Source organism: Coccomyxa subellipsoidea (assembly GCF_000258705.1).
Source record: "Coccomyxa subellipsoidea C-169, whole genome shotgun sequence".
Lineage (NCBI taxonomy): Eukaryota > Viridiplantae > Chlorophyta > Trebouxiophyceae > Coccomyxaceae > Coccomyxa > Coccomyxa subellipsoidea.
The window spans coordinates 1,801,652-1,816,534 of NW_005178036.1; the positions used below are offsets into that span (position 1 = coordinate 1,801,652).

A 14,883-nucleotide genomic window follows, 5' to 3' on the forward strand; every position below is an offset into this window, starting at 1 on the left:
AGTGAATGTGTCAAATGCTGCAAAGCTGCGGATTTGCCGGCTTGCAACTGGGGGGTCCCAAGACGGTCCCCCATGAGTAGCGAGGCTGGTGGCTGCCAGCTTCCAGCAGGGCCTTGCCTACTGGTCAATTGCGCACTGTCTGTGTCAGGCACACAGATTCAGGTGCACTGCTGTCGCAGCATCAAGCCTCGCGTGGGATTGTAGCTGCATAGGCGCAATTCTGAGGCACGGGCCAGACCTGCACCCGCCACTCTGCGACTCCCGAGGGCAGGCTGCCCGCCTTGCTGGCGCCGGGCAGATCGGCAGAGATCTGGGCAGCGCCGGCCGGCAGCTCGGGGCAGGCCGGCGTTGCCAGGTCAGCGGTTGGGCAGGCGGCTGGGCAGGTAGGCAGCGCGGCTGGGCAGGAGGTCTGCCGCCCGGGGCTGCAGAGTGGGGCCAGCCTGGCGGCCTTACGCAAAGGCACCGCCTCAGGAGACGGGCACCAGTCGGCGGCCTGCATCGCCAGAAGCTTCTGCACGAGCTTGGAGGCCGTCGTGCGCGCCCAGGGGAACGGCGTCTGCGCCGGACGGTACGCCGGGGGCGGCGGCGGTTGAAGTTTCCTGGCAGCTGCCTGCGCCATTCACATTCCTAGTCAGAATCGTTCAATCACTCTTTTGCAAGTCTTCAATTATAGCACCAGTGGAGAGACTCGGTGATGAAGGCAGTGAGGTAGGTCCCTGGGCAGCTAAGCAGCAGAGACCTCGAGGGGCACCTACATAGAACAACAGGAGGTTTACAGATTAGGCCCATCACTTGGCAGTCAATAGGTGTGACCATGGATGCACTTGAGAATGCCAGTGAAGAGTGTGCACCTTTGTAGAGGGGTTCCTGCACATGGGCGTGCGTCGGCGCCCCTTGCGCGGGGGCGGGGTCGACGAAGAGCCCGTCTCAGAGGCGGTGTCTGAGATGTCCGCTTCCACCTGTCGCTCCTGCAGCTTGCATGGGAACTCCAGCTGGCTGGCATGCGGCTGCTGCGCTGCAGAGACCGCATTTACAGCTGTAGCCTGCACAGGGCAATATAATAGGAAATATGAGCTCAACATGAGATAATGATCAAGTTGGCAAGCGCATGCACCACTTTAGTCGTCGCTGGGAATTAAAAAAGTCCACCGACTAGGGCAGCGCTGCCGGCTTTGGGTGCATCAAAGGTGGCGCTCAACGAGAGATTTGCGTTGTACATTGGGTGTAGAACGGACCTGCAGAGGCCCATTTAGCCTACAGTGCTGCTCCGATGTCTCCGTGGGAGATGCTAAGGGAGCAGTGAGCTTGTACAGGGCTTCACTGGCCTCCAGCAGGGCTGCTGTGAGTCGCGGAGCGGCTTCAGCGTGCAAGGGTAGCTCCATGGGTGATTTTCGAGGGGCGGGCACCGCTGCGCATCTGTGGCCAGGCGTGCACCACTGCCCTGCAGTGTTGAGAAGCTGTCGCGGGAAGCAGGCAGCGTCGATGTCGCCCCTCCCGGTCACCTCGCTGAAGCAGCTGTTCAGGCTGTCCTGACGAGGCGCCATTTTTGCAAGGTTCTGACGGCTGTGATCGAGGTAGCAGTATTCGTGGCCAAGTCACACCTGCAAGACATAGAGACATCTGGTCAGCCAGAATGCCGTTTGCTCTGCCTGTCGAAAGCACAGCTGCGATCTGACAGATCAACAAAATATTCATGACATTGTAAAAGCTGCAGTCTGATTGGATGTGAATGGTGCGAGCTTCTGCCTGACTCACAGTGCGGTCTCGGAGCCCACAGATCGAAGCCCAGCAGCAAATGAGACGAGCCCGAAAACAAGTGACCCGAGCAGCTGTGACGATGGAACAATATAAGTAAGGAAAAACGGAACTTCAAGATTGCCTAGTGTGCATTTGGGCTTTGTCCGAAGTGGCCCTGCTCGCTTATCAAACGGTCCCGAGTCCTGCTAGGCCCATCGGTCTGGCTCCCCTTCCGTCCCTGACCTTGTTCAAGAGCCCCACGCGACCTGGTGGTCCTTTTTCACGAGCAGAATGCTAAATACGGGCTTTTCGTGATTGCCTGCGCTTGCGGGATTTCTGGAGTGTGGCGCAGGTCGTACCAATCTTCTCCCGCCGCTTGGAGGCTCCCCAGGGTCTTCAGAAGTTCGTTGAGCGCGCCAGTCTGCACTGCATCACAGTCACGATATTTCCGATACTGCACAACAGCTTTTGCGGCTTGTGTTCCTGAAGTCTCCTGCGGTGATGATCACCACTGACCCGAATTCGCGAACCGGGTGGCCTTATGACGTCTTGCCTCGCGACCTTGGACGTCAGTCAGCAAGAGAAAAGTCATTTGCCAAGGATAATACTATGGCGTAATAGGGTGGATCTCCAGAGGCGTGCAGGAAACGACTCGAGAAAACTGGCAAAATTGGCGCAACGTGGCGCCGGCTCCTCTCGCTAGTAATCTCGATCAATGTCTTCAGTCATGCGCTACCCGCCTCTCGAGCAAGTTCATCATCGCAGATCTCGATACGAAATCGTGCGCTCTGCAGATCTGCGTGAGCATCTTGTGTCATCGTCTGAAACGCCTCGCGCTGCTTTTGTTAGTCACTTGAGCTTTCATTAGTTGAGTTGTGTCAAGTACAATCTAGAAATATTTCTGCGTTTGAAATACTTTATCCAAGCGGCTCAACGTCACTCTCCATACAATGAGGCAGCTCAAGTTTCATGAAAAGAAACTCCTAAAGAAGGTCGACTTCTTGCAGTGGAAGAACGAGCACAATCAGCGCGAGCTGCAGGTAGAGGGCCCTCTGATCCTTGCTGGAAAGCTCTTCTGCAGAGTGCCATCTTGGTGCTCACCACTGAAGATATCAGTATTGAGGGAGTGGGTGGGCGCAGGTGATCAGGAGGTATCACATACAGGACAGAGAAGACTACAAAAAGTACAATAAGATCTGCGGCATCGTCACAAAGCTGGTCAACGTGATTAAGAGGCTAGACCAACAGGACCCTGTTCGCGTGGAGCTCACAGAACAGATGCTGGACAAGTACGCCCTGTGCTAGACCAGATGCTTCCTGTCACTTTTGTGGGTCTGCACAGGAGAGTGAGAGCAATGTTATTTTGGCAGCCTGACAGCTCAGGGATCTCCTCTGAGAGGCAATTACATCTGTCTGCTGCATCCTCGCATGTGACTATCCAGCCATGCAGCATGCCATCTACTATCACCCCCCCTCACTGAATTTGCTGTGCGCTTGATGTGTGCCAACAGGCTGTACAACATGGGAGTCATTTCGACCAAGAAGAGCCTGGTCTTGCTAGAGAAGCTATCCACGTCATCCTTCTGCCGGCGACGCCTCTCTGTGGTCATGCTGCGCCTGAAAATGGCCGAGACGCTGCGGGAAGCCTGCACCTTCATCGAGCAGGTGTGCTGCAGCCGCACGCGCCCTCCTCCAATGCTTACTGTGACCATGATCTTTTGTTGCTGCATTGGCCCTGGAATCCATAATCGGTAAGTATGCGGCGCAAGTCTGGAAGGGGTGCACTGTGTAGAATAGGTGGGAGTTCTCCCCCTCCATTGGCAGCAGCACCAGGTGTCGAGCGATGCTCGGCAAGTGGTGCTGCTCCAAGCCCAGGGGCTGGACAGCGTTGAAATATTACCCTTTACACCTCGTCCTTCTAATCTGGGTAACCAAGAGCAGGCATAACAATCTTGCTGGATGACCTCCAGTCGGACTCTCTCATGCAGTGCAAGAGGGATCTGTCGGGGCTTGCTTATGTACTGTCTAGACAGTCTTGTGCCTGTAGCAGCCCCCGCATGATTCTGTGGACCTCTTGCTTCTGATGTTTGATGAGAGTTAGGACACTGGCAGATGTCAGCTTTGCTTCGAGCTGCGCAGCTGGATGTAAACCTACTTGTATTCAAACTTGAAATATGATCTTGTGTCCAGGGGCATGTGCGGGTGGGGCCAGAGGCCGTGCTGGACCCAGCATTTTTGGTGACAAGGCCCATGGAGGACTTTGTGACATGGGTTGACACATCCAAGATCCGGCGCAAGGTCATGCAGTACAATGACAAGCTGGATGACTACGATCTCCTTGTCTAGATTACTAATTACGCTGTTCGAATGGGATTGTCTGTCCTACGGTGCTCTTGACACTTAGCGTTGACAGCATCGAATCTTTCAAGTCCTCAGGAATTCCATCCTGCGGATGCAGTGAGTTGAGGAAAGGCTGTTGCCAGAATGAAAAAGAACAGAACAGAAGAGAACGCTTGAATTTGGCTATTAGATTTGTGGAAATTCGTAGATACCACTCTTGATGCGATGCTGTGTAGATCTAGAATGGTTCGATGCAATTTTATCCATTGCCTTCATGTGACAGGTTCTTCAAACGATTTGACGTTGTTTTAAGAAAAATATGTGACCCTGGCATGCTCACTTCATCCTTGCCTTTCACAACAGATGTTACATAAGGGCCTTTACTACAGCTGCAGTGATCTGGTTATAAGCCGCTTCGAGCAGCTTTCGATGGCACTAAAGCTATCTCCATGATGAACTGACTAGTTCCATACAAAAATATTCCAGGTAAGAGTTCATGTCAGTGATTCTAGAAGAGATCTGAGTTCATTTTCACCTTCACGTCATTCACCTAATAAATTCACAAAATAATGAGATCCACGGCTTTGAGACCGACATCAATTTAGGCAGAAGGTGCAGGAGCCCACGAAGAGCTTAGATGCAGGCTGCAGCTCGTGCCAGGCTAGCTGTAAAACCAGTCCAGGAAAAGGAGGCTGGCAGCAGCAATAACGAAGAACCAGAAGAGGTACGAGCGCGCAGAGCCGCCCACCCTGATTGCTTTCTTAAGCTGCACATTCCCCTTGTCCACATTCATTGTGGCTTGCACCGCCTGCAGCACATACATCATTGTATTGGAAAACGAACCCATTGGGGGCTTGAGCTGTCGCATGTAGAGCGATTGCAGAGCTTCTGCACAATGCACAGCAACTTGATAGAAATGAACAAGTCTGCTCACCTGCTCGTAGATCTGCTCTATCTGCTGTGCTTGATGGAAGACCTGCGCAAGGCAGCTTAAGCACCTGAGCAATGCTCTGCCATCACTACAGAAGCTTGAGAGCTATTCACCGTAGACATGCTCGCTGGGAAAGTGAAATCATGAATAAAGGTAAGTTTCTCTACTATGTTGCGAGCAGTGGAAGAGGGCTGCCAATTAAAAGGATTATGTAGAAAATTTGGGAACCCCAAAGCACACCTGGCCTGAAAACATCTGGTTCAGGGTAGCCAGCTCCCTCATGGTGGTCTCAATGCTGGTGGCGCCCTGATTCAAGCTCATGAGCTGCTGCACCAACGCCCTGTTCTCCTCCTCTATGAGCTGCTGCTGTTCCTGCGCATCATACCAGAAATTCCTCTCTGCCATGACCTTTGTCAAACAAAACTCAATTTCCACCCTTTCATGCATTCGTCAACCCCAACTCCAGCATTCTGCCTCATTCGGCTGCACACGAGGGACAGCATGTGTCTACTCCAATCAAGATGAGGCTTTCACCAGAGTTTGGGTTTGAAATTTGCTTGTGAGCACACAGAAACCGCAACTGACATTTCCATGTCACAGGACAGATTTGTGGCAGGAGCACACCTGGTTCAGGTTTGAGGGCAGGCTCTGCTGCTGAGCGTCAAACTCCGGCCTGTAAGCTGTCGAGTTCTGCATGCACATAGACGCAATCAGAGCAGTGATGCACATGTTTCCATCACATCGCTGGCATGGCATTGGACCGTGCAAAGAGATTGTTGGGCAGAAAACTTGCAGCAAGTGCAAGAATTGTTTTGAGACAGGCAGTCAATTGCCTGCACAGAGCTGAGCCGCTGCCTCTGCTGCTGCTGGCGCAGCTGCTGCTGTTTGAGCTGCTGGTAGCGCACACTTCTGCAGCAGTCAAAGCTGCTGCCGATCGCATGCAGCCGCTCGCTGAGTATCAATGCCTGCAGGCCAGAAAGTCACTCAACCCTCCTTCTGGCCGAACCCCCACAGCAGCCACCAATCCTCGCGCAGTATATAGAGCATGCTAAGCAGTTTTCCTCTCAGTTCCCCATCTGCTTGCAGTGCACAGCCAGCACATGTCCTTTGCTGCGAGTAAATTGATAACATATGATGGTGTCCTATGATTGATGCCACAAGGACCAGCGCCAGTGATGCTCCTGACAGCCATGGACACTTGGGCCGTCATGCGTCCATGGCCCAGGAGTACGGTAATCACGGATACTGCATGTCGCTTGAAGTATCAGGGGGCACGTAGAAGGATGCGTCACGCAGCGGTGGGCCCTCACACCGTACTCACAAACTTGGTCACCGGCGTGGCAAATGCACGCGGAGTGAAATTTGCATGAACTGGCTTGCATGCTAGAGGAACGCGCACCACGCCGTGCCGGTGAGCAAACATGTGGGGATTCAGGCCGCGTGCCCCGGGCTGATCGGGCCCCAGGCTCGCCTCCAGCCGCGCAATGTTGGCCGTGCAGCTGCGCATGTACCTCCCTACCTGCTCCTCTATCCTGTCCCGCTCTGCCTCGCTGCAGCGTCCTGGACCACAGGACTCATCATATCAATAGACTGTAAATGCTATAGCCCATCCTATGCCATACAATCGTCATGTGTGGTATGATGCATGGGATGAAAGTGGGAAACAGGTCGACTGGAGGTTTCCAACATGGGGTTTGCAGGATATCTTGTTAGCAATATATCGCAAGCTGCACTGATCGTTATTGGATGCAACTGCGCAGCAAGGTGACGTCTGCACACCGCTCTGCACATAGTCGCGCTGGTGCTCCTTGACGAAGGCACGCAGGGCGTCTACATTTTTGGCCTGCGGGGTGCAGTAGGCGGCGTGAAACACAAGGGAGCTGAGAAGCCTGTCAGGACATCGCAACCAGAAAGGGCATGTGGAGGTTTGTGAACGTAAGGTGGGATCTACCACTTCCACCGCTGCCAAGCTGAATTCTGTCTTCTGCGCTAGAGAACGCAGAATTTGTGCAGACTTGAGCTTTTTCAGCTTGTCCTGGGGAGCATCAGACTCGGTCAGATAGGCAATGTTGCAGAGCACTGTATGCAGAAATACATTTGGACCACCCAAATCAAATTGAGCACTTGATGTGCACGACAGGGAAAGCACCTCTGTAAGGCCGCTCTTGTGAGCGACGACGTTCACAGCCTCCCAGAATTCATGTGTACGATCAAAGCTGGCTTGACTCATTATTGGTGCGAAATCTTTCACCGCTGATGGCTATCTAGTGGGTAATACCATGCTCCATCCTCCAATAGGATGCTTCTTCTTCTACGCTGGTATGCTGCATTGGTTGAAATAAATACAATATTGATTCTTTGCATCTACAACTGCATCCTACAATGGGGCCTGCTAGGTCTGCAACTTGATTTCATACACCCATGCATCTCTGCGCAGGTACTCGTCACCGAAGGGAAACACGTATTGGTCCCGCAATCCTCATCAAGCAAATTTATCGATTTGATTTCACACATTGTTATATTTACAGATCGCCATCAATGCTGCATGAGTCAAGTCAGTGCCAGGTGCCAGGAGCCAAAGCCCCGCCTCGTCTGAGTTGGACGAGGAGATGGGTCCGAGACCTTGGGCAACAGTTCCTCCTGCAAGACAACACAATGCATTCCGTTGGAATGTGCAAGCCTTGTGCGCGCTGCTTGTCGTTGAGCGTGACAGACCAAGGGCGTCGTGTGCAGCAAGTAGCTTGAGCTGTCGGAGTTGGTGGAAGGCTACGTGCAGTGCGCACTCCGCAATCATTGGAGTAGCAGCGATAAAGGCTGAAAAGCTTTGCTTTTTGTGGGACCTTGTGGGCGCTTGACAACGAGCGTTGAGGTGAGTCTCAGGTATCCCAGGTGCTTTCCCAGGTGCTTTAAGAATTCCCTTCGTCATGCTTTTGGAACTTCACCAACTCCTCAAGTACGAGGCTTCTGTCGTATAACTTTTTGTTACTGGTAGGTCACTTCTAGGTAATAGTCACGCCTAGGATTCAGGGTGCTTTTGAAGAGACCCCTCTCGCAGCCTGGCAAGTTCCATAAAGCTTCTGGCCGTGATCGGTCAGCTCCTGAAGCCCGGTCGGGGCAATCTGTTCTATATTGTGATGCATTTAAGATTGAAGGGTGATGATGGTCTGCATGCATGGTTAATGCTGCCTGGCCAGAGCTAAAACAGCAACACTGACAAGGGGCGATGTTGGTCGCCTTCTTTTTGTCCGTTCCTGTGTTCTCGTTAACTTATCGTCACACAAGCTAGTGTCAAATGCTCAAAGACCACATCTGAAGTCTATTGTTGTCCTTCTGCGCAGTAGGCTTAGTACTGGCAGCGTCCCGCTGTGGCTGTGTGTCTGCTAGGAGTCCTTCTGAAAAGTTCTTGCACCACCATGCCGATGTCTTCATACATTGTTTGCAGGACCTTCTCTGGACCAAGACATGCTGGCTGAAGCTCAGGAGGAGCTCCCAACAGAACCTCTTACATCCACCGGGCTCAGGCATCACACCACACCACTCGACCAGAAGGAGGCCCTGCTGGACGGCAAGGCCGCCCTGCAGATCACTGCCAGCGCAGACTCGCGCACGCAGCAGGAGTTTGGGACCTTGCCACGCGCTCCTGAACACAAGGAGCACGCGGCAGGCTCCCAGGCCCCTGCTCCCAGCACATGCAGCCCACCCCCTGACATGCACCAGGCTTTAAGGGCAGAGGGCAGCGCAGCGGTGGAGGGAGCGCCACAGCGCGCCAGCACAGCTGCAGAGGGGGAGGTGCGGCAACAGGGAAGCGACACGACAGGGGTAGTCACAAGGGTGTGGAGGCGAGGGTCTCAGGACAGCGAGGAGGGGGGGTACTCCAGCAGCCCCAGCAGCACAGCCAGCACGCTCATGCTCAAGCCGCTGACGCCAGCGCAGTCCGGGGAGCACCGGCTGCACGGCATCAAAGATGCTTCCGACGCTGACGCCGCTGCTGCAAAGGCGGCTGCCGCCCAGCCGTACACGGCAGCTGTGGGAGCCTTGGATGCTGACGGCGAATCCAGCGATGGCGCGACTGTCTTGCGGTGGGTGATAACGCTAGGCCGAGCTGTATACCTTCAGGAGTACCTAACCAGCAATGTGTGCAGATAAGTCCAGGTTCACATTCAGCAGCCTATTGACCATGTGTATCATGCAGAGGTCAGCATGTGCTTCTGTTGATGCAAGGGAAAAGCCGTCTCTTCACCTGCAGACTTGTCAGCCCATCATTTTGCAGATGCAATGATAGATCACTGCAGCTGCAATGATAGTGTTGCTCGCTGGTCCTCGGAAGGACAAGGCTACTATGAGAGATGATTCCATGGACGTGACCATTCCTGACATGTGCCGTACGCGCGCGCGCAGGTGCCGGGTGTGCCAGACGTCGGCGGAGAGCGAGGAGGAGTGGAGGGAGCACTGTGATGGCGCCATGCACCGCGCGCGCAGCCAGGGCAGCTGCGAGGTGTGCGACATCTCTGCCACTTCGCCCGACCTCCTGGTTCAGCACCTGCAGGGGCGCAAGCACCTCCGCCGCCTTGCCGAGGAGGCCGACGCCGCCGGCGCCAGGTGTGACTCTCTTAATCAGTCCCCCCCCCCCCCCCCCCCCGCACGTGCCAGATGGCTCACCAGCATGACTGGCAATGTCAGCTTGGGAGTTGATGGCAGCAGTGGCTCCAACAGCTTGGATCATACACGATTGTATGTTCGAGAGGACAGGCCGAAGGGAGATCATCAAGTGCATTGGCGGCAGCGCTGCATCCTCAATGCGAAGCACATGGGAACAGCATGCTGTTCTGTGCATCTCTGAAGCTTAGCTGTATGGGTTGGCTGCAGGCAAGCTGCAGAGTACCCATGCGATGTGTGCAAGGTGGTGACCTCCTCCGAGGAGCAGCTGGCAGTGCATATGGACGGCAAGAGGCACAGGAAGCACATTGCAATGGCCGAAGTCACCAGCTCACTCACTGAAGACACCGGCGCTGACGGTGAAGAGCTGCACTGCGAGCTGTGCGATGTCACAGCCCCCAGCTCCACCCACAAACAGATCCACCTCAGGTGCCCCTCTCTGCCAGTTTCTTTTCACAATCATGCTAATTAAACTAAGTGTCTACACTTCACATTATGCAGAATAGAGATGTCCTGTCAATCGGGAGGTCTTGGGGATTGCGAGTACATCACCTGGTATGTGGCGAATGATTGATGTGCTTTTGAGGCAGTGATGCGTAGCATTGAGATTGGGGCGTTTTCTTGCAGGGGCCAGAAGCACCAGAGGCGGGAGAAGCAGGAGCAGCACCTGACGGAAGCTGAGCAGCTGTGCAACAGCACGCTGGACTCTGTGCTCGACGAGCCGGGCCCAGACACCTGCGCAGGCCATGCGCTTCAACCGGCACAGACCCAGTCACCTTCCATGTACTCGACGGAGCCGCAGTGCGAGCAACCTGCGGCCGAGGCAGATCCATCGGCCGGCGCAGAGGCGGCGGCTTCCGGCGGGGCGGAAGCTGAGGCCGAGGGGGATTGCGGGATCTTGGTCTCCCGCGGCCGTGCGGCCGGAGCGAGCGGTGACGAGGAGGTGGAGTTCCAGGGCTGCGGCGTGCCGAGCGCGTTCGCCGACACGGCCGGCTTTGGAGGGAACGCCGCAGGCGACGAGGATGATGACGGCTCCGGCGGCGACGGGCCCGGCGACCGCCTCGGGGCCCTGCCCCGGCGCACGCTCACCCTCCGCCCCTCCGGTATGCGGGTGAGTCACCACGCTTTCAACATGTCATGCATTTCCTTGGGTGCATGCTTGATCCTGGAGGTGGCATGCACCTGCTGAAACATGTTCCAGCAAGGCGTGGAGGGAAGGGGTGCTGTGGCCTGTTGTGTGAGGGTTGCCTTCGACGGGGTGCATCAGGGGAAGCACGTTCTGGCAAAAATCACACACTGGTCATCTAATTATGTTGCAATGTCTTGTGCCTCACCGATGTGAGAGGGTCACGTTGTGATTGCTTGCGAAGGTGCGTTTCAGCCAGAGCTTTGACGACGACGCGCTGGGGAGCGACGGCGAGGATAGCATGCGCCGGCTGAGTAGCAAGCCGCCGCTGGCGCCGAGCGGGGGCAGCGTGAGCCTCGCCGCGCAGCACTTCTGCCCCGTCTGCGGCATCATCGCCACCAGCCAGGCCAACCTGGAGGTGACAACACCCCCGCAGACCCGCTGCAAGACACCCTGATCATATCCATTGTCTATTACTCACCTCCTTTTCCGCTGGACGTTCACGGCAGTCCCGCTTTCTGGCACAGTCGGCGGCAAATGCACAATTTTGGAGGTATCATTGGGAGCACGACTTCCATTTGCAGCAGCAACTGCAGGGAAAATTGCAGGCCCCAAGTGTCTGATGCATTGTGGCTGGCAAGGCTTGCGCTGACGTGCTTGGGTGGGGAATGGCAGGATCATGTGCGCGGGAGGAGGCACGCGCGCAGGCTGCAGTACATTGGGAACATGCCGGAGAGTGAGAGGACGCCCTTCATGCAGCGCGTCGCCTCAGGCACGCCCCTGCTCCTAATTCGAGCAATGCTATGTGTCTCCGCAAGGGTATCCGATCTCAGAATGGTTTTCTGCTGGCATACCCGCTTGAAAGAAAGGAAGGCTGCCGTGGCCCTGTCGTTTGCAATTGTTGAGGCACACCTGGAGAGATCAGGGCTGTACAGGCGTACTTCTCACCTGCCTTATGTGGCATACATGACGTTCATAGGCAGCCCTTTGGGATGTTCTAAGTATGTTCTCTGCAGGTTGGGTTGGTGATTGCCAGCCTCTCACCAGCTGATTGAGGGTGCAGCAAAAACTTTACTGGCCGGTGTTCTCGGCGCAGGCGACTGGCACCTGCTGCGGCGCAAGGACAGCACCAGCAGCACGGGCAGCAACGGCGACGCCATGACGCTGCTGCGCATCGGCTCCATCACGCTGCCCTCCTCCATGGACCTGCGCCAGTACCTGGAGCAGATGCAGGAGGTGGGTGACGGGGACGACGATGCCGGCCCAGCCGCCACCGCGGCGGCGGCCGCGCCGCCCGGGACTGCCTCGGCGCCGACAGCCGCGGCCGCGCACGGCGATGCCGGTGCCATACTCCAGGCCCCAGGTGCGCTGACCTGTAAGCTTAGATATTGGCAGTGCATTGAGTGTGCTCTCAACTTGAAGTAGCTGCTGAATGTCCCTGCGCAAGCAGATTTCATTCTTCAGGGCTGCTCCCTCAATTGATTAGATTGTAGCAAGTATTTTGAGGGAGTGCGCCTGCAAATGTGAAATCTGCTGCTACCCTTCTATCCGTTCAGAAAGTCATCCATTGATTTCCTTAGTTGTTAATGGCTAAACCCTAAAGGAGGAGGCAATCATGATTTGTACTGTACTGGGGAGCAGGCGCGATGACGGATGGGGCTGTGGACGCCCGCACTGAAGCGCTGCGCCCCGAGTGCTCAGACACTAGCGACAGCGAAGACTTTGCAGCTGCTGAAGCCGCCCATGGCGATGGCAGCGGCGATATTTCGAATGGTCCAAAGGAGCGGCACGAGTGTGTTGTCTGCGGCATCACCACCACGAGTGCCGCACATCTGGAGGTGAGTCTCCTGCTGTTTCTTCCGCAGCCACAAATCCCTCAATTTCCTGAAGATACACCTAGGCCGCTACACGCAAGTTGGGTGTGCTCAAGAACAGGAAAATTCCTTTCCCCTGCAACTTGTTGGAAGGGATGACTCAAGATGTATCATCGCTAACGAATGCATGCTTGTCTCATTGGATCAGGCGCACATGCGCGGACGCAAGCACAAGCGGCGGGTGGAGGTGTCGGGCGCGCGCGTGCAGCGGCCATCGTCGCACTACTGCAAGATCTGCGACATCACCACCACCTCAGCGCAGCACATGGCCATGCACGTCGCCGGCAAGGTGACAGACACAATGTTTCTTGCTCCGTTGCGCATGTCTGCTATGCCAATAACGCAATGTATTAGTTGTGCAGAATCCGGCACATTCCTATGCTGACATTTGGAGTGGTGTGTTGACAGGCGCACTTGCGGCGGCTGACCACGGGGCACCTGCCAGCAGCAGCGGCGCAGGCCGTGGCAGCTTCCGCAGCAGCGGAAGCTGCCGTGCTGGGTGACTCAGCGGCAGGCTCGCTGCAGGTCAGGGCCGCCTCCTCCACGTCATCCCGCCAGCCGTCCCCGGCGCCGCGCAGCGCCGCCGAAGCTGCGGCCGCGGCGGCTGCGGCGGCAGCCGCCTCAACAGTGGCGCATAACAGCGAATTGATGACCAGGCTCGACCGTGGATCTTCCTTGAGGTGCCCTCTCTTCTCCGTGCTTTGCTGCGCCTCGTATTTGTTGTTCATGTTCCCTGATTGTCCTATCACAACAAGATTATCACATGAGCCATTATGAAGCACTCCGTGGTGCTGGCGTTGAGCTGACGGGGCTCTGTGCCTTTTGAAGGAGTGCGGATGGCGGCCAAGCTGCAAAGCACAGACAGCTGCCGCAGTTGCACATGCAGCAGCAGCAACAGCAGCAGTGGGCGTTGCACCAGCAGCACATGCCGGCCATGCAGGCGGGCGCTGTGCTGCACCCGTCCTCGCCCTATGGAGTCCAGTACGTGGGCTACTACCCCCAGCAGCAGGCCTTCTACCAGGCCCACGTCCCTGGTGAGCCTTAGCCCTCGCACTTCTTGTTTGACAGCAATATTAGGTGTCCCCAAAGGTTGATGCCGTCCTCCGCTTCTGCTTCTATAAAGAGGTTCATGCAGCCTTGCAACCCTCAAGATTTGGAGGGTTGCAAGGGATATTGCTAGCCTGTGTTATTGCCTGTAGGTTCTCCATATGAGTCCTACAAAAGGCCAATCTATTTGGTGGATGCGCAGGCCATCAGCGCACAATGCAGGGCTACATGCCGCCGGCCGGCTGGGCGCAGTGGGGTCCCCATTCCGGGGGGTTCCCTGGCCGTGAAGCGGCGTTCTCTGCCGCAGCCGCCGCCCCCGGGGCGGCCTTTGCGCAGCACCCCGTCATGTACGCGGCTGCGCAGCTCAGCCCCCGCTACGCGTACGCGGCGATGCCTCCCCAGCCGCAGGCGGGCGGGTATGTCGCCGCGCAGCAGCAGCCGGGGCACTATGTGAATGGCGGGGGCGTCGGCTACATGGGTGCTGCCGGCGCGGCGCCGTTCGCGCAGCCGGGGCTCCAGCAGGGCGCAGACTACAACTGCGAGGTGCGATAAGCGCTGATCTTGCTTTTGCCTAATTTCCTGGTGATCAGGCTCTCGGCCCTCCCTGAGTGCCTGAGATGGACTTTTCAGAACAAAAGAAGTACACCCGTCTCGAGATACACGGCCTCTGCTAAGTGCCCAGAGGCATGTGGCGCCGTCTGGATTCTGGCAGTGTTGCAGACAATAGTATTGTTGACGGAGCACTGCAGGCGCGAATGATGAGTGCTAATCAGGGATGGTGTGGCCGATCAGGTGTGCGGCACAACTGCAACAGACCTGGAGACCTACAAGCAGCACATTCGCACCAAGCCGCACTTGCGCCGTGTCAACAACAATCACCGCCAGTAAGGGTCTTGAAGGGATGAGATTTAATGCCAGAGTATACTTGCCTCTGCGCTGCTCGCCTTTCATCTGAGAGGCAGTTGAGGGCAGCAGCTGGATAGGAGATCATCTCAATCAGGGGGCGTGGAGCTGCCAAGTGGCAACAGGGATATAACCTGCCCGTGCAATGCATGAGAGACTGTGTGTCTGGAGATAAGCAAGGCGCGTTGGATTGTAGGAGAGGTTGAATTTTTGGCTGAAGCTTATGGAAGGAATTTGTGGGCTGGAGAGCTATGGACCTGGGTGGAGAG

The 14,883-nt window shown here is 56.0% G+C and overlaps 4 protein-coding genes across 4 annotated transcripts; 2 read left to right on the forward strand and 2 right to left on the reverse strand.

Annotated features, from left to right (window-relative positions):
- Positions 1-181: 181 nt before the first annotated feature.
- COCSUDRAFT_63226 (hypothetical protein) lies at positions 182-1,544 on the reverse strand (the record flags this gene model as incomplete). The annotated part of the gene is made up of 3 exons (XM_005648187.1): positions 182-610; positions 852-1,043; positions 1,236-1,544. 3 exons carry the CDS (start codon positions 1,542-1,544, stop codon positions 182-184), a joined length of 930 nt encoding a protein of 309 aa, XP_005648244.1.
- Positions 1,545-2,687: 1,143 nt separating this feature from the next.
- On the forward strand, positions 2,688-4,083 carry COCSUDRAFT_36555 (small nucleolar ribonucleo protein U3 component; the record flags this gene model as incomplete). Its single annotated transcript, XM_005648188.1, has 4 exons — positions 2,688-2,777; positions 2,878-3,026; positions 3,249-3,402; positions 3,928-4,083. 4 exons carry the CDS (start codon positions 2,688-2,690, stop codon positions 4,081-4,083), a joined length of 549 nt encoding a protein of 182 aa, XP_005648245.1.
- Positions 4,084-4,738: 655 nt separating this feature from the next.
- COCSUDRAFT_41865 (hypothetical protein) lies at positions 4,739-7,238 on the reverse strand (the record flags this gene model as incomplete). Its single annotated transcript, XM_005648189.1, has 8 exons — positions 4,739-4,885; positions 5,012-5,053; positions 5,249-5,380; positions 5,633-5,698; positions 5,848-5,973; positions 6,408-6,568; positions 6,788-6,851; positions 7,158-7,238. The coding sequence occupies 8 exons, from the start codon at positions 7,236-7,238 to the stop codon at positions 4,739-4,741; spliced, it is 819 nt and encodes a 272-aa protein (XP_005648246.1).
- Positions 7,239-8,470: 1,232 nt separating this feature from the next.
- Positions 8,471-14,599, forward strand: COCSUDRAFT_66058 (hypothetical protein; the record flags this gene model as incomplete). Its single annotated transcript, XM_005648190.1, has 13 exons — positions 8,471-9,087; positions 9,407-9,607; positions 9,875-10,093; positions 10,292-10,775; positions 11,035-11,208; positions 11,466-11,595; positions 11,887-12,153; positions 12,432-12,628; positions 12,813-12,953; positions 13,073-13,344; positions 13,493-13,698; positions 13,914-14,254; positions 14,504-14,599. The coding sequence occupies 13 exons, from the start codon at positions 8,471-8,473 to the stop codon at positions 14,597-14,599; spliced, it is 3,345 nt and encodes a 1,114-aa protein (XP_005648247.1).
- Between the last annotated feature and the right edge of the window lie 284 nt (positions 14,600-14,883).